The sequence below is a fragment of the Dictyostelium purpureum genome, assembly GCF_000190715.1.
Source record: "Dictyostelium purpureum unplaced genomic scaffold DICPUscaffold_362, whole genome shotgun sequence".
Lineage (NCBI taxonomy): Eukaryota > Evosea > Eumycetozoa > Dictyosteliales > Dictyosteliaceae > Dictyostelium > Dictyostelium purpureum.
The window spans coordinates 15,170-33,484 of record NW_003519698.1 but is presented as its reverse complement, the minus strand read 5'-3'; the positions used below and the strand labels follow the sequence as shown (position 1 = coordinate 33,484).

At 22.8% G+C, this 18,315-nt stretch overlaps 8 protein-coding genes across 8 annotated transcripts; 4 read left to right on the top strand and 4 right to left on the bottom strand.

The window, feature by feature from the left end:
- Positions 1-1,000: 1,000 nt before the first annotated feature.
- Positions 1,001-3,422, top strand: DICPUDRAFT_157447 (uncharacterized protein; the record flags this gene model as incomplete). Its single annotated transcript, XM_003292653.1, has 3 exons — positions 1,001-1,396; positions 1,487-1,723; positions 1,815-3,422. The coding sequence occupies 3 exons, from the start codon at positions 1,001-1,003 to the stop codon at positions 3,420-3,422; spliced, it is 2,241 nt and encodes a 746-aa protein (XP_003292701.1).
- An 898-nt stretch (positions 3,423-4,320) lies between these two features.
- DICPUDRAFT_92912 (uncharacterized protein) lies at positions 4,321-6,368 on the top strand. Its single transcript, XM_003292652.1, has 8 exons — positions 4,321-4,472; positions 4,554-4,994; positions 5,052-5,344; positions 5,402-5,517; positions 5,570-5,820; positions 5,883-6,022; positions 6,089-6,192; positions 6,260-6,368. The coding sequence occupies exons 1-8, from the start codon at positions 4,416-4,418 to the stop codon at positions 6,313-6,315; spliced, it is 1,458 nt and encodes a 485-aa protein (XP_003292700.1). The 5' UTR covers positions 4,321-4,415; the 3' UTR covers positions 6,316-6,368.
- Positions 6,369-6,413: 45 nt separating this feature from the next.
- On the bottom strand, positions 6,414-8,807 carry DICPUDRAFT_83304 (uncharacterized protein; the record flags this gene model as incomplete). The annotated part of the gene is made up of 8 exons (XM_003292646.1): positions 6,414-6,472; positions 6,533-6,639; positions 6,708-7,106; positions 7,170-7,552; positions 7,615-7,772; positions 7,832-7,878; positions 7,950-8,179; positions 8,760-8,807. The coding sequence occupies 8 exons, from the start codon at positions 8,805-8,807 to the stop codon at positions 6,414-6,416; spliced, it is 1,431 nt and encodes a 476-aa protein (XP_003292694.1).
- A 502-nt stretch (positions 8,808-9,309) lies between these two features.
- On the top strand, positions 9,310-9,849 carry DICPUDRAFT_11322 (uncharacterized protein; the record flags this gene model as incomplete). Its single annotated transcript, XM_003292651.1, has 1 exon — positions 9,310-9,849. A coding segment is annotated over one exon (540 nt), but the record flags the coding sequence as incomplete, so codon positions are not given.
- A 372-nt stretch (positions 9,850-10,221) lies between these two features.
- On the bottom strand, positions 10,222-11,368 carry DICPUDRAFT_157443 (uncharacterized protein; the record flags this gene model as incomplete). Its single annotated transcript, XM_003292645.1, has 2 exons — positions 10,222-11,201; positions 11,272-11,368. The coding sequence occupies 2 exons, from the start codon at positions 11,366-11,368 to the stop codon at positions 10,222-10,224; spliced, it is 1,077 nt and encodes a 358-aa protein (XP_003292693.1).
- Positions 11,369-11,537: 169 nt separating this feature from the next.
- PEX6 (uncharacterized protein) lies at positions 11,538-15,170 on the top strand (the record flags this gene model as incomplete). Its single annotated transcript, XM_003292650.1, has 3 exons — positions 11,538-13,853; positions 13,974-14,809; positions 14,879-15,170. 3 exons carry the CDS (start codon positions 11,538-11,540, stop codon positions 15,168-15,170), a joined length of 3,444 nt encoding a protein of 1,147 aa, XP_003292698.1.
- A 119-nt stretch (positions 15,171-15,289) lies between these two features.
- Positions 15,290-16,297, bottom strand: DICPUDRAFT_58101 (uncharacterized protein). Its single transcript, XM_003292644.1, has 3 exons — positions 16,145-16,297; positions 15,653-15,919; positions 15,290-15,537 (listed from the first exon to the last, which is right to left on the bottom strand). Exons 1-3 carry the CDS (start codon positions 16,251-16,253, stop codon positions 15,389-15,391), a joined length of 525 nt encoding a protein of 174 aa, XP_003292692.1. The 5' UTR covers positions 16,254-16,297; the 3' UTR covers positions 15,290-15,388.
- An 841-nt stretch (positions 16,298-17,138) lies between these two features.
- Positions 17,139-17,768, bottom strand: DICPUDRAFT_157440 (uncharacterized protein; the record flags this gene model as incomplete). Its single annotated transcript, XM_003292643.1, has 2 exons — positions 17,139-17,142; positions 17,593-17,768. 2 exons carry the CDS (start codon positions 17,766-17,768, stop codon positions 17,139-17,141), a joined length of 180 nt encoding a protein of 59 aa, XP_003292691.1.
- Positions 17,769-18,315: the final 547 nt, after the last annotated feature.

The window sequence follows — 18,315 nt, the reverse complement described above, 5'->3', positions numbered from 1 at the left end:
TCTATTAATTCATTATTTGGTTGGTGGGTAGAGGGTGAATGCAGTTGGTTTCATATCAATAATATCATCTAAAAGCTGATATAGTTCCTCTTTCCTTTCTGACATTTATTTTAAAAAAATAATAAAATATATAGAATATATTTTACTTTTATTTTTATTTTTCCTTTGCAATAAATTTTACAAAAATAAAAAAATAAAAAAAAAAAATAAAAAAAAATTTAAATTTTTTTATTTTTTTATAAAATTTTTCTTTTTTTTTCAATTAAATGGTTGTTTTTATGGTTTATAAATTTTGCAAAGAAAAATAAACAAATATAAAAAATAAAAAATAAAAAAATAAAAAAAAAAAAAAAAAAAAAAAAATAAAATAAAAAAATAAACATGAAAAATGTATATTTTATTTTATTATTAAATATAAGTATTAATAAATTTAGTTTTATTTTTATTTTTAATCATTTTTTTTTTTTTTTTTTTGGGTTTTTTTGGGTTTTTTTTTTGTTTTTTTTAAAATTTTTTTCCAAATTTGGGTTTTATTTTTCTTTTTTTATTTGATCACTAGTGGATATTTATGAGAACTCAATAATTTATTTCATTCAATAGAGATCAAAAATTTTTTTCTTTTTTTTAGATTAAATTTAATTAATTGAATAATCAAAAAATAGAAATCAAGTTTTAAAATGAAAATAATTATTTATGGTTATTTAATTATGGATCTATATTATTTTATAAAAAAAAGATAATGTTTCATTTGATCCTAAAAAAGAAATAATTATTTAGAAATAATTTTTTTTTAAGTGAAAAAAATTTAAAAAAATTAAAAAAATTTTAATTCAAAAAAAAAAAAAAATTTTAATTTTTTAATTTTTTTTTTTTAATTTTTTTTGTTTGTTTATATATTTATATATTTATATATTTATTTATTTTTTTTTAATTGTAATATAAATTGTAAACTAAATTAATTTTAAAAAGGATAATTAATAAAGAAAATAAAAAATAAAAAATGAATTTTGGTAGTAATAGCAATAATAAGAAACCATTAACAAACAGCTTAGCATCAACACCACCAGCAAAAAAGATATTAACAATTAAAAATTTAAAACAAGTTCCAAAAACACCCGACAATTACGAAGAAACATCATGGCTTAAATTAAGTTCCGCAATCACATCAATTAATAAAAAAGAGGCGACTCAACTAACACAAGAAGAGCTTTATAAAATGGTTGAAAATTTATGTTCCGATAAACAATTGGCAGCAAATCTATACAATAAAATTTCAGTACAGTTGGAACAACATATCACAAACACATTGAAACATTTAGCTTTAAACCAACCAACAGATCCAGTGTTATTTTTGAAATCAATGAATTCAGTTTGGAGAGATCATACAAGTCAAATGGTATATACTTTAATTTTAATTTTAATTTTAATATTATAAATATAAATTAATCAATATTTTTTTTAAATACAATTATAACAATAATAATAGATTATGATAAGAAGTATATTTTTATATTTAGATAGAACTTATGTAATTCAAACTCAAAATGTTAAATCAATTTGGGATTTAGGTTTATTTTATTTTGGTAATACTTTAAAATCACTTTCACAATTATTAAATAAAACAAATCAAAGTTTATTACTTTCAATTACAAATGAAAGAAAAGGTGACGAAATTGATAGGGATTTAATGCATAGTTTAATTAAAATGTTGTCTGCTTTACATGTAAGTATTTCAAAATAACAAATATAAAATATAAAAATCATTTATTAATAGAGTTTTTTATTTTTTAATTTTTTTTATATTTTAATTATAGATTTATTCATTATTCGAAAAGGAATTTATAAAAGAAACAGATAGGTTTTATCAATCAGAAGGTCAAGTTAAAGTTTTTGAAAATGAAATTCCAGTTTATTTAAAGCATATTAGTAATAGATTAACTCAAGAGGGTGAAAGATTAATAAGATATTTAGATCAGGGTACAAAGAAACAATTAATTTCAGTTTTAGAGAAGCAATTAATAGAAAAACATGTTGATATTATTTTAAGTAAAGGGTTTAAATCGATGGTGGAAGAAAGTAGAATTGAGGATTTGAATAGGCTATACGTTTTATTGAATGGTATTAATGAAGTTGGCAAGTTAAAGCAATCATGGTCAAACTATATAAAAACTACTGGTCAACAAATGGTACAAGATTCAGAAAAGGAGCAAACATTAATTCAGGATCTATTAGAGTTCAAAGATCGTCTAGATAAAATTTTAGAACAATCATTCCTCAAAAATGATACACTCACCTATTCACTTAAAGAATCATTCGAATACTTTATAAATACTAGACAGAACAAGCCAGCAGAGCTTATTGCAAGATTTATCGATTCGAAATTAAAGATTGGTGGTAAAAGAATGTCAGAGGAAGAGTTGGAAATTGTCTTGAACAAGTCGTTGATTCTCTTTAGATACATTCAAGGTAAAGATGTTTTCGAAGCATTCTATAAGCAAGATCTTTCAAAACGTTTATTATTAGATAAGAGTATTTCTATTGATTCCGAAAAATCAATGATTCAAAAACTAAAGACAGAATGTGGTACCACTTTCACAGCAAAATTAGAAGCAATGTTTAAAGATATTGAATTATCAAATGATATTATGAATGCATTTAAAGATTCACCATTTATTCAAAATTATAAGAGTATCGAAATGAATATTTATGTTTTAACCCATGGTAATTGGCCATTCCAACAACCAATCGATGCAATTTTACCCAAAGAATTTATAGAGTATCAAGAGGTCTTCAATAGATTTTATCTTTCAAAGCATAGTGGTAAAACATTAAAGTGGCAAAACGCATTATCATATTGTGTTTTAAAAGCTCATTTCCCATCAGCAAAAAAAGAAATTTCCGTTTCATTATTTCAAACTATTATCCTCTATCTCTTTAATGACTATGATGAAATTTCATTCAAAGATATTCAAGTAAATACAGGTTTGCCAGTGGACGAGTTAAAAAAGAATCTTTTATCATTATCTTCATCAAAATCAGAAATTTTAGTTAAAAAATCAAGTAGTTCAACTAAATCAAAATCCATCGACGAAAATGATTCTTTTGCATTCAACACAAAATTCACACACAAACTATTTAAAATCAAAGTAAACTCTATTCAAACCCAAGAAACCGTTGAAGAGAATAAAAAAACAAACGAAGTTATTATTGCTGATCGTCAATATCAAGTTGATGCCGCCATTGTTAGAATTATGAAAACAAGAAAAACCTTGAACCATAATCTTTTAATTTCAGAGTTAATAGGTTTATTAAAATTCCAACCAAAACCAACAGATCTTAAAAAGAGAATTGAAGTTTTAATTGAAAAGGAATATTTATGCAGAGATCCAGAAAATCCAATGATTTATAATTATATGGCTTAAAGAAAAAAAAAAAAAAAAAAAAAAAAAAAAATAACATTTGCAATATTATTTTTTTTTTATAAAATAATAAACTATTAAAATTAATTTTTTAATTATAAAAATCAAAATAAAATGAAATATACAAGAAAAATATATTTTTTTTTTTTTTCAATCATATGTAATTATATTTTGATATCTAAAAAATAAAATATAATAGTAATTATAACAACAAAAATTTTATATAACAAATATAAAAAAGTAACAATTAGGATCTATATAGCCAATAAGAAACAATAACAACAACGATAATGGTAAAAATAAAAATTAATAAACTCACTCTTTGTTGACTATATATTACTTTACATCTATATTACTTTTTTTTTTTTTTTTTCTTTATTATTTTATTTTTTATAAATATTATTTTTAAACCTCATTAAAATAAACTCATATTGTTATTTATACACTAAAATAGATTGTTATGAAACACTATATTGTGTGTTTGTTTTTTATAAATACTGTTTTTTAAAAAAGATATATATATTTTTTTTTTATATTTTAATTTTTATTATATAAAAAACATATCTTATATATGTCAAATTTAATTTTATTTCATTATTGTTATTTATTATTTATTATTTTTTAATATTATTATTATTATTTATATTTTTGCAAACCCAAAATTTCATTTTAAAAAAAAAAAAACTTTACAATTTGTTGTGTGAGTGTTAGAGTTGGTGGGTATTTTCGAATGTGTGTGGTTAGATTATATATTATAGTTATTAAAGGGTGTTTTTTATATGGTATTTAAATTAACTGTATGTTTTGGATGTTTGGGTGTCTAAAGTATTTTATAATAATTTATAAATATACTAAATAATTTGAAAATAGAACATTTTTTTTTTTTTTATATTTTTATTTTAATTTTTTAAAAATATATAAAAAATTGTTGTTTGTTTTTTTTTTTTATATTTATTATAATAACAGAGAATAAAAAAAACAAATCAAAAAAATAAAATGTTTTTATTAAAACTTATATGTTATTTAATTTTGTTTTATTTTATTCGTACTTTTGTAAGTTTTCTTTATTTATGAAGAAATATATATTCTTAATTTATTTTTTATCAAATCTAACCACTTAAATTTATTATATAGATTATTTTAAATAAAAAAATCAATAAAAAAGAACCAAATGGCCCATTAGCATTACCATTAATTGGGAATATTCATCAATTTAAAAAAGCTCCTCACCATTTGATAACAAAGATGGAAAAAGAATTTGGAAATAAAGGTATTGTTAGAATTTACATTGGTGATACAAAAGCTTTTTTCATATCAGATTTAGAGTTAATAAAAGAAATTTTTATTCACAATTGGGAGTTATTCAATAATAGACCAAAAACACCAACTCTTAACATTGGAACAAATGGTTATCGTGGTATCAATGGAGCACATGGGGAATGTTGGGAAAAAAACAAAAAAATAATTTCTAAAGCAATTAGAAAAGCCAACATTAAACATATCTATAGTTTATTGGATACTCAAGTCGAAGAGTTAATCAAATCAATGTCAACCTATGAAACAAAAAAAACTAATGTAAGTTTTTTTTTTTTATAAAAAACGGAAAAATTATTAATTATTTTTATTTATAAGTTTAATCCCAAACTTTATATTAGAAAATTTGTTTTGTCGACAATGTTAAAATATATATTTAATGAAAAACTTCCTTTAGACGATGATCTTAAATCAGGGAGTGTTTACAAGCTAACAAATGAAATGGAAAAAATATTCAAATTATTGAGTGTTAGCAGATTAGGTGACCATGTTAAAATATTTCAATCAATTTTTTATTATTATTTAAAAAAAACAGATAAAAACTTTAAAACTCTAAAAAACTTAATAATAGAAAAATATAATGAACATTTAAAGAGTTTTAATAAAGAAAGGTAAGTTTTAAAATTAAAAAAAAAAAAAAAAATTATATTAATACTCTATCAAAAAAGCCCCAGAGATTTATTAGATATTTTAATAGATAACTATGAAATGTCAACAAATATGGATGATATATTAAATATAACCCAAGTTACACTAGATATATTTTTAGCTGGTACTGATACATGTAAGTTTATAAAATTTTAATTTTTATTTTTAATTATTAACATTTTTTTTAGCATCAAACTCATTAGTTTGGTTAATTTTAAAATTAGTTAATTATCCAGAGCATCAAGAAAAAGCATACAATGAAATAAAAAATGCAATCCAAAATGGAAGAGATAAGGTTTTGTTATCAGATAGACCTAATACACCATATCTTCAAGCAATTATAAAAGAGGTATATAGAATGCATCCCATAGTTGTATTTGGTTTACCTAGATTAAATAACCAAGATGTCTATATAAAAGATCACTTTATTCCAAAAAATGTAATTAAAAAATTATTATATAGATATTAATAAAAAAAACTAATTTTGTATTTTTTTAAAAGAGTTATGTTTTTATAAACTATCATAGCATTGGATATAATGAAAATTACTATAACAATCCATGTTATTTCGATCCTTCTAGATTTTTAGGACCAACCCCAGAAACACACTTCCCTTTTGGTTTAGGACCAAGAAACTGTTTGTATGTAAAATAATATATTATTTTATAAAATATTAGCAAAAATAATTAATATATATTTCTTAAAAGAGGTCAACAATTAGCCCAAGATCAAATATATCTATGCATTGCAAACATTTTATTAAAGTTCAAATTATTACCTATTGATGGTAATTTTATTGATGAAAATGAAAGTAAGTATATTTTTAAAAAAAAAAAAAAAAAAAAAAACTGGCTAATGTATTTAATTAAATTATATAGATTTTGGCTTAACGATGAGACCAAATGATTTTAAAATCAATTTAGAGTCAAGATAGTTATTTGGTTTAAAAAATATAAAAATAAAAATTGGTTTACTTATTTTTTATTTAATTTTGTAGTTTTTATTTTTTTATTTTTTTAACATTATTAGTTTTTAATATCTTTTTTCTAATTTTAATTTATATCTGTTTGGTCTTAAATTTAAACCTGAAACTAAAATTTAAATGATTAGTATTTTAACTTAATTAAAATGAAGAAAAATTAAATACCCACCATGATTCGAATCATCAATTTTTTTTCCATCAATAGACTTTAAATTAAAATTTAATATTATATTTGAAATTAACAAATATATAGAATCCATTGCTAATGATTGACCCCTAAATTTTAGAAAAAAAAAAAAAATTAATAAAATTGAAATACCATATTTTTTCTTTATTAAACTTACAAACATGCTCGGCTACCAACTGAAAATACCATAAATCCATCGGGCTGTTGAGTTCCCATGAATCTATATGGGTCGAATATATGAGGGTTTGGGAAATATTTATGATTTTGGGCTATTGAATAGTAGTTAACAAGAACCATTGAATCTTTTGGAATAAAATAGTCTTTAATTAAAATATCCTGTGTAACTGTGTGAGGCAATCCAAACGGAGATGGAGCTTTAAATCGCATAGCTTCTTTTATACATGCTTGAGTAAAAACTGTCTGTGGTCTATCTGAAAGTAACACTCTTTCCCTATTACCGACAACTTCTTTTAGTTCTTTATAAATTTTTTGTTGATAGTCATAATTATTTGTAAATAAAAGCAAAATCCATTCAATCGATGAATAAACTGTATCACTAAAAACAAAATATTATATTAATACCTATCTTTTTTTTTCATTTATGTTTATTGTAACTTACGTTCCAGCTAACAATAAATCAAACAAAACTTGAATAATTGTTGTGATATTTTCTTCAGTTGGTTCACCATATTCATATATTAAGAAATCCAATAAATCTCTTGGTTTTTCTTTATCGATGGTTTGATAATGTTCATTATACTTTTCTCTTAGAAAATCCCTAATCTTTTCAAAACATTTGCCTTTTGAGTGTAAATATCTGAAATATAATGGATGTAGTTTTGAAAAAAAGTCACCCACATTTCCTAATGTCATAAAGCTAAACGATTCTTGAATTAATGATATTAATTTATCTTCGTGATTAAAATAGGGTATATTTTCGTTAAATAAATATTTAAACATTGTTGAAATTGCAAATCTTGGGGCAAAAATTCTGGGCTCAAACTATATAAAAAAAAGAATTAGTATTATTTAAGTTAAACTTCAATAATATAAGCTCTATTTACATAATCATTTGATAATTGAATTGTATTCATAATTTCAATTAGTGATTGAACTTTATAATTTAATAACTCATAAACATGTTTTGTGTTTGCTCCTTTCATTGCACTGAGTAATAAATTCCTATTCTTTTTCCAATATGTACCTGAAGACCCTGAAATACCTATTTTTAATTAATAATTGATTCTATGTCTATTAAAAATAAATAAAGTTAATTATTACCCTTAAAATTATTTGAACCAAATGCAACAATTGGTAAATTTGGTCGTCTAGAAATAATAATAAATAAATTGGTAAGTTTAGTTTTTTTAATATTACTTGTATTGTATAAAAAACTTACGAGGAAAAGGATGAATGATTTTTTACCAACATTTCCCTTACTATATCGGGGTCACTCACCGATATCATATAATATTCCCCAAGCCACAATCTATAAATACCGCCATATAAAATATGGTAATAATCCATTGTTGAATAGGGATTGTCCTTTAATCCTAATAGATTTCCAATGATTGGTAATCCTACTGGTCCTGGAAGGTCATTTTTATAAGATTTGATGTTTTTTTGATACTAAATTTAATAAAAAATAAAAAATAAAAAAAAAGGTTAATATTCGAAAATGATTTTAATTTTATAAAAAATCTTACAAAAGAGAATAAACAATATATAAAAAATATAATAAAAAGAGTAAAAAAAATATTCATTTCCAAACGACCATAAATCAATGACAACAGAATATTAAAAAAAAAAAAAAAAATTTATATTTCTAATCCAAATATATTAAACTAATGAACAAACATGAAATAAAAGACAAAAGAAATAGAAAAAAAAAATATTAAAAATAATACTATTGGTCAATAGAAAAAAAAAAAAAATTGATATAAATAAATTAAATAAAATAAAATAAAAGTAAAAAAAAAAAAAAAAAAAAAAAAAAAAAAAAAAAAAAAAAAAAAAAAAATAAAATCAATTTTAAACTATCACTCAAACCAAAAAGGGGGGGAAATTGGCCCCCTAAATTTTAAAAATTTTTTTTTTGGCAAACCCCCTTTTTAAAAAAATTAAAAAAAGGGCGGGTTTTTAAAAAAAAAATAAACACAATAATGTATTATTATTTATTATTATTTATTATAATTATTATAGTATATACTATATTATTATTTAATAAAGAAAAAATATGTTTATGTGCAATTTTCATTGTTGTTATTATAACAACAATGTTAAATATTGAGTGGTGAGCGAAAAAATATTTATGGTAATAAAAAACCAATAGATTGTTAATTTTTTAATTATTTTTTTTTTATTATAATTATAATTTAATATTAATTAATATTGTTATTTTTTTACAAAACAAAGGGGTCTTAAAAAAAAATACATGAAATATTTCTGTTTTGTTTGCCCCACAGATTATTTTTTATAAAAAAAAAAAAACTTTTTGAATAACCTAAAAATGAAAGATAACTTATGAAACAAATTTTGTGAATTAGAAAACCTACCAATTATAATAAACAAACTACCTAAATAATAATATACAAATAAAAAAAATACAATTCTATTATCCCAATATGAAAGAAAATAAATAAAAAATTAAAAAAATAAAAACATTTTAAAATTAAATTTTTTTTTTTTTTTTTTTTTTTTACAAATTTTTTATTTATTTATTTCCAATAATTTTAATAATAGATATGTCAGATCCTGCAAAAAAATATGGTTTACAACTACCAAAATCCAAATTAAAAAATGCCTTTAATAACGAAGATGAAGATGACGATAGTAAATTTAATGAAGATGAAGACAGCGGTCATATAGATTATGTTAAACAGAAAATGGGTACAAATACAAAAGTAGAAAAAACTTTTAATAAAGCATTAGAAGATGATCCAACTGCATTTGAATACGATTCAGTCTATGACTCGATTAAAAAAGATAGAGAAAAGAAACAAACTCAAATGCAAGAAAGAGATTCCAAAAAAGAGTCAAGATATATAGCAGGTTTAATGCAACAATCTCTGCAAAAGAAAAAAGACTATGAAAGAGTAAAAGAATATAAAATTCAAAAAGAGAGAGAAAAAGAAGGTGACCAATTTAAAGATAAAGAAGTTTATGTAACATCAGCATATAAAAAGAAATTAGAACAAGATCGTTTACAAAGGGAGAAGGATGAAAACGAAGAACTAGAACAATCAAAAAAAAAAAATATAGGTTCATTTCAAAAAAATATGTTGTCTTCAATTTATGATAAATCAAAAAATACAACCAATAGTAATAATGATACAGAAAAAGAAAAAATAATTGAAAAATATAGAAACTATAATAATAATAATAATAAATCAGATAATAAAGATAAACTAAAGAGCTACAACAATGCCGACAATAACCCCAAAAAGAGATACTATGAACCTCAATTTATAAAAAGAGAAGATGAAAACAAGAAATTAGTAAATGATTATGAACGATATAACACAAGAAGAAATGACGAAAAATCAATCCAAGCTGCAAGAGAAAGATATTTACAAAGAATCTCAATGCTAAACTAATTAAATATAAATGTAAATAAAACTTTTTTTTTTTCTCTTTTTTTCTATTTTTTTTTAAATTACATCTTTTATTTTTTATTTCTTTGTAAAATTAAAATTCTTTAAATTTCTTAGGAATTGATAATAAACATAATTTAAATTGTATTTCATATTAAACCAATAATTAATTGCTATAGTTGAATTTGAACCAGATGATGGGTTGGATTTTTGTGCGACTCTATGGTAATACAGTGATGGTAAGTATAAAACCTCACCTTCGTGTACTTGAATATCTATTGGATGTGCTCTTTCGATTAATGGATAACCACTTTTAATATTATCTTGCAATGGTTTAGTTGGGTCGACTGGTATCCATGGTAATGTGAACGAAGGTTCATCTAATTTAGCAACCAGATGAAATGGTGATGATGATGATACTTCATTTACATATGTTGCAGATTTAAAATCTCTTTCATAGAGAAATGGATAATCGGTTGGTGGTAATAAAGTGAATATTTTTGTGCCTTTTACTACTGCATATAGATTTTCATATGGATCCTTATGTAATGATGAAATTGCATTAGACATACCCATCCAGAAATTAACAGCATCAACTTCAAATTCGCCAAATACCTGTTTACCAAAATCTGAAACTGATGTTGAAATATCCTTCCATAACCTTTCATATTCTAAATTAAAACTATTATTTTGATACTGTATATAGTATACTAAACCATCTTTTGATGTTCCATCTTGATTCAATGAATCTGTAATATTTATATATTCCTGAAATTTAATTTTTTTTTCGAATGGCTTTACAAACACTTGCTCGCTATCTAAATTATTTGGATCGATTGGTTTAACTGCATCTGCAAATCCATCTGGTGTTACTGCGATTGATACATCCACATTATATAACACTTTTTTTAAATATTCATCATTCCATAATTCCAATGCTTTCCAATCATCAATTAATCCTTTAATTATAACTGGTTTATTCTGTGAAACATAATCTCTATAAAATTCTAGAGGAGTTGGTTTTTCGATCCTATCAATTTCATTTATAAAATAAAAATCTTGAATAAATATTAATACATATTTATATTGATTGCAAGTTTTTATTTTTTATTTTATTTTATTTTTTACCTTGACCCTCTTCTGAAAGCTTTGAATAAATATCATCATATTTATCTTTAAATTCGTATGAACTATCGTCATTGTCATCATCACTATTATTATACATTTTTCTGTTATTAAATATAATTTTTTTCGTCAATTTTTTTTTATTTTTTTTTTTATTTTTATTTTTTTTATTTAATTTTTAAAAAAATAAATTGTTTTTTTCATATGTAAAATTTTTTTTTTTTATTAATTTTTTTATTTTTTATTTTTTAAAATTATTTAAAATAAAAATGAATGGAATATTTAAAAACCATTGGTTTCATATATCAGTATTAGATGATGAAACTTTTTTAAATAGATATTGCTATAATAATGACAATAGTAGTAATAATAATACTTTAGATACAATCATAATTCCATTTGATAAATCATATAATCCAAACCAATTCGATCCATCAATAATAAGTGATTATTTTATACTTTTATATAAATCAATGTATAGTAATAACACTATTAACAATAATAATGATAATAATGATAACAATGATATTATAAAATATAAAAATAATCATAAAGAATTTTTATTATCATTCGATATCATATTTATAAATAACTATATACCAAATGAAAACAACCATATTATAATATCAAAAACCTGTTCGTATAAAATTAAAATAACCAACAAAGACAATGTTCATATAAAGCCAATTAAAAAAAACTTAACAACATTGCAAAGAGCTGTATTATTAGCAAATGATTTAATATCGTATAATGAATCATCATTAAATAATAATAATAATAATAATAATAATAATAATAATAACACTTCCACATCAGTTAACAAATATTCTGTAAATGAAGAATTTAGAAACTATTTAATCGACAACTCAATTATATTCTCTTCTCCAAATAATATTGTAATCCATGGAGATCACACATTCTCTTATAAAGTATTGGAATGCTATCCATTAAACCAAGGTACTGTTTCGAGCTCCACCACTATTATTGTTATTAGTCCTGACGATAAAATTCTAGATAATTTTAAAGAACAACAACAACAAATCGAACAAGAGGAAAAAGAATTAGAAACATTACAGTCATCAACCTCCTCATCCTCCCTATCAAACAAAGCAATAAATAAAAATTTAAGGATTTCAAATTTTATTATTCACCCTTTGGATAGTTCATTGCTAACTCCAAAATCACCAACCAATAGCTTATTCCATTTTATACCAAATTCAAAAAGCCTTTTATTAAATAGTAAAAAAATTATAAACATTAAACAACTACCACCAATTTCAAACGAAAATGATTTAAAACAATTAATTTCAAAGGAATATGACTATTTAGTCGATTGCTTAGTAACACTACCAACTTTAAAACAACTAGGGTTATTTAATGGGTCATGGGTAAAAGTTAAAAATTTAAATGAAGAAGGAAAAGAAATTGCCATTAAAATATTCTCTATTGAACCATCATTACTCTCATCAGAAACACCAAAACTAAATGACAACTTGGTTTATTTACCACCTTTATCAATATTTAATTTAGGTTTAGATTTTAAAAACTTCCTTAAACTATCTAATAATGATGTAATTTTAGAGCAATTCGAAATTATAATATTAAAGGTATCAAATCAAATTTTAAATGAAACCAATGAATCATCACCCCCTTTATCACCAAGTAGTACCTCAAAAAATGACTATCCAATCAATTTCCCTGTTGCAAATAGAATTAAAATATCAAGAATTAAAACTCAAAACTCAAGTGGTTATAAATCATATTCACAACAATTAGAAAAATATTTCAATAAAAAAAGACTATTAAAACAAAATGATATAATAATAATCAATAGTCAATCTAACACCGACCAACAACAACCAAATAATAATATTACAATTAATAAGAATGAATTAATATATTTTAAAGTTGATAGTCTAATGTTTAATCAATATGATATTACAAATAATAATCAAATTTATTTAATAGATAAAAACAAAACATCGATTATCCAAGAAGGATCAAGTAACTCAATGATACCAAGCAAAATCGAGTCATTTTATTCAAGAGATGAAAAGAATGAACCATCAATACCATTGGATATGGTTTATGATAAAGAATTTAAACATATAGTAGATTTGACACTTCCATTTTTAATCGGTGACAAATTTCAATTCGATTTCAACTGTACAATATTATTACATGGCCCACAAGGTGTTGGTAAAAAGACTTTGTTAAAGTGTGTGGCCTCCCATCTAGGTATTCATACATTTGAAGTTGATTGTTTCGAAATTTATGATTTTATCGAAACCAAAAAAGAACTAAAGATTCAAAAGATTTTAGAAGATGCCTCAAACAATACACCAACTTTATTAATTTTAAAAAACTTTGACGTATTGGAACAAACAACCCAAAGTATGCAACAAGAAAAGAAAGAATCAAATCTATCCCAAACCCTTATAAATACCCTAAAAGAAATTAATGAAAAAGTAAACAATAATGATCAATTTAACAAATATCCACTAATCATTGCTGCAACTGTAAACTCTCTGGATGAACTATCAAATAAAGTTAGAAATTGGTTTAAACACGAAATTTTATTAAATGTAAGATAAAAAAAGATAAAAAAAAGATAAAAAAAAAATTAACATCTTTTTTTATTTATTTTATATTTCCAGGCACCAGATGAAAATCAAAGATTTAAAATTTTAAATTATTTATTAAAGCAACTACCAATTGATAAGACAATATCAAGTAAAAATTTAGCAATTAGAACAGCTTCATTTTTACAACAAAATTTAAAAACATTAATACAAAGATCATCAGTCAATGCATTAAAAAGAGTATTAGAGATCCAAAAATCAATGAATAATGAAATTACACCAACCGAAATTTATAATTGTGGATTCAATATCATTCAAGATGATATCACAAAGTCATTATCAGAGATGCAAGATTTTCAATCATCGTCAATCGGCGCACCCAAAATTCCAAATGTATCTTGGGACGATGTTGGTGGTTTAGCAAGTGTAAAAAGTGAAATTATGGATACAATTCAGCTACCATTAGAGCACCCACACCTCTTTGCCTCTGGTATTGGTAAAAGATCCGGTATTTTATTATATGGTCCACCTGGTACTGGTAAAACTTTATTAGCCAAAGCTATAGCCACAGAATGCTCATTAAACTTCCTTTCCGTCAAAGGTCCAGAACTTATCAACATGTATATTGGTGAAAGTGAAAAAAATATTAGAGATATCTTTAATAAAGCAAGACAAGCAAAACCCTGTGTTATCTTTTTTGATGAATTGGATTCATTGGCCCCAAGTAGGGGTAATGGTGCTGATAGTGGTGGTGTCATGGATCGTGTAGTATCTCAACTATTAGCAGAATTAGATGGTATGGGTAAATCCTCTGATGTATTTATTATTGGTGCTACCAATAGACCAGATCTTTTGGACTCATCATTAATGAGACCTGGTAGATTAGATAGACTATTATATTTGGGTATTAGTACAGATAAAGATAATCAATTTAAAATTTGTCAAGCTTTAACAAGAAAGTAAATATTAAATATGTTTTATTAATTTTAAAATATAAAAATACTAACAATTTATTTTTTTAACAATAGGTTTAATTTAAGTGATAATGTAGATTTAAGAAAAGTAGTTGAAACATGTCCAATGAATTTAACTGGTGCCGATTTTTATGCACTTTGTTCTGATGCTTTAGCAAATTCAATGAAAGATAGAATCCAAAAACTTACCAACAACCAAATTTCAGAAGATGATATGTCATCAAATGATCAAAAGCTAATTGTAGAACAAAAACACTTTATTCAAGCAGTTGAATCATTAGTGCCATCAGTCAGTTTAGACGAATTAGAGTATTATCACAAAGTACAAAAACAATTTTCGAAATAAATAAACAAATAAAAGAATAATTTATAAATGTTATAATTTATTCAAAAGTAAAAAAAATAATTTTATTTTATTTTTTTTATTATTTTTTTAATACATTTATTATGTGTTTTTTTTTTTTTAGTTTTTTATTTTATATAATAATTTAACAGTATTTTTTTGAGGGTTTTATTTTTTTTATAAATAAATTAGAATAATGGTTTTGTTTTGATTGTTATTGTTTAAAGAGCTTTGTTTAAGAACTTTCTCTTTGAGAAACACATCCACCATTTGTTTGGTCTAGCTGGATCAACAGCATAAACACGTTGGGTAAGACGAACACCAATTTCGATTCTTAATTGGGTGAAATATTGACGTAAAGTATCTTGAGCTAAAAAATAAATAAAAATAAATTAATAATCACTATTATCATAAGTAGTTGATATTATATGCTAAACTGTTAATTTGATTATTCTGTATTGGTTATTGTGTAATGATTCACTTACCATCACGAGTATTTGGAACATTAACTAAACCACCAAGTGGGAATGAAGCTTCACCTGGAATTGAGAATTGTTCTTGAGCTAATAAAAAGAGAGCTTTATCGGCATCAGCTTTGCTCATATTGGCAATCTTTAAGAGACATTTGGTAATGTAAAGAGTAAGGTAAATTAAAACACGATCACCATTACCTTGGACTTCAAAATTACGGAATAAAATGTTGGCTTTGAATAAATCAAGAGCTTCATCAATAATATCACCAGAGTTGGCATCTAAATATTAATAAATAAAAAAATTAATATCTTTATTTTATCTGTGTATATTAAAAACTGATAGTTATTAATTTTATTTAATTATGATTAATTTTATTGAACATCATTTCTATTTCTTTTTTTTTTTTTTTTTTTATTATTGAATATTTAAATAGAATTTATTTTTTTTTTTGAATGATTTTTTTAATTAAAAATAATGATTGGTGTAATTTGAATGAATCATACCTGCTTTTGGAGCTGGACCTTTATGGTTGGTTTTTAATGGTAAAATTGGAATGTTACCAACTAAACGGTATTGAGCTGATTCATCGTTGAAGTTTGAGTGATAAACCATTTTTTTTATTAAAATTTAATATACAAATATATGAAAAAAAGAAAATATAGAAATACAAAAAATTGATGATAATATCAAAAAAAAAAAAATTAAAAAATAAAAAAAAAATTTTAAAAAAATAATAAAAAAAAAATTTTAAAAAATAAAAAAAATATTTTTTTTTTAAAATAAAAAAAAAAATATATTTGGGTTTGGATGGCTTTATTTATTTTAAATAATAGTTTTTTTTTTTTTTTTTTGTTATTTCCTATATAAAATTACAAATAACTATGAGGATTATAATTATTTGTAATTTTTAAAAAAAAAAAAAAATTATTCATTGATCATTGAAATTTTTTTTTTTTTTTTTTATTTTTTTTTTTTTTTATTTTTTTTTTTGTCTTATACCAAAAATATTTGTGGGTTAAAAATATTGATAAAAAAACAGAAAAAAAAAAAAATAATTTAAAAAAGAATGTATAACAATTATATGTGAATAAAAATAAATTGGATTTTCTGAATTTTTTTAGAAAATAATATAAATAATAATAAAAATAGAATAAACATTAAATTTATTTCAATAGGAAGGTTCCCCAAACAGCAAAGATAGAAACTTTTCATTTGTATACAAATTTCAACTTGTGAATCAATACATTGCCATTACATAGTTCTCCCCACCTTATAACAACAAACTTTAAATAAAATTCAACCTTTGGTACTCTTATAAAATATTCTTTTTTAAATTCAAAAAATAAATCAAATAGTGATGTTGTCCACTCGTGGCTCTATTGAGGTATTTCTTAAGATAAAAATCATTCACCATTTCAAAAGTTGTTGTTTAATGCAAGACAGCGAAATATTAAACAAAAAAAACAGTTTCATTATTTTTTTATGTTAATTATTTTTTTAACTCAAAAAAATAAAAATTGAGTTGAAAAATATCAATTATGATATTAAAGGTGATATTTTTATTATTTTTATTTATAAATAAATAAATTTTTTAAGGTTGCATAAATAGGGAATAAAAAAATTTTTAAAAACTTCGTACACATTAAACTCTTGATTAAAAGAAGGGAAAGAACCAGTTCAATATTTTATACCATACACATCCAACCTCATTTTTTTTATTTCGATGCAATTTTATATTTTTTAAATGAAAAAAATGTGGTTGGAGGTGTATAATTATTTTTGATATTCAGTAAAACTATCATTTAAATAAATCCTTTTTTTTCATAATTTAATTGATTCTTCGACCCTTTTTTAGAAGTATTGGTTTTTCTGGTACACCCTCACCAGCATTTAATAGTAGTAACAACGGCATCAGTGATAGTGACACACTTTCGACTCAATCATCAAAAACTGATTTAACATCTTCGTATAAGTAGCAACATCAGTACAAGCAGCAACGGTAGTACAAGTAGTAGTATTAGCACAGGTAGTAATGTAGGCAAAAGTACCACAGGTAATAGCATTAGTACAAGCAGTAATATTGGAAAAAATGCTACTACCACTACCACTACCACCACCGTTAGTCATAATAAAACGCCATCAACATCATCAGCATCCTCAATTTCTTCAGGTGCAGCAACTACAATAAGTCCAATTAAAAAAGTTTCACATCAACACAAACTCTTTACATTCAATACCACCATCAATAGTCGGTGGCAGTGGAAGTGCAGCATCATCTTCAACAAACAATAACAGCAGTTCACCATACCTTACATCATCAACACCCTCACCAGTTAGACCATCTTTGAACCACACAGTTTCAGCATCAACATTAATATCCAAATTTAATCAGTTTAAAAATAACAATAATCAATCACCCTCAACTGCGAATTGGAAAAGCCCCTGTAAAAAAATCGGTTTCTATATTTGAAAAGAAATCATAACCCAATATAACAAATTAAACAAATAAATGGCCTTTCTACTACACACACCCATTAACTGTTTTTAATTATAAAATTATTAATGTATTTTTATAAAACCTTGAAAAAAATGTATTTTTAAAAATAAATAAATAAAAAATAAACAATAAAAATAAAAAAAAATTTTTATTTAATTAAATATTTTCTATCTATGT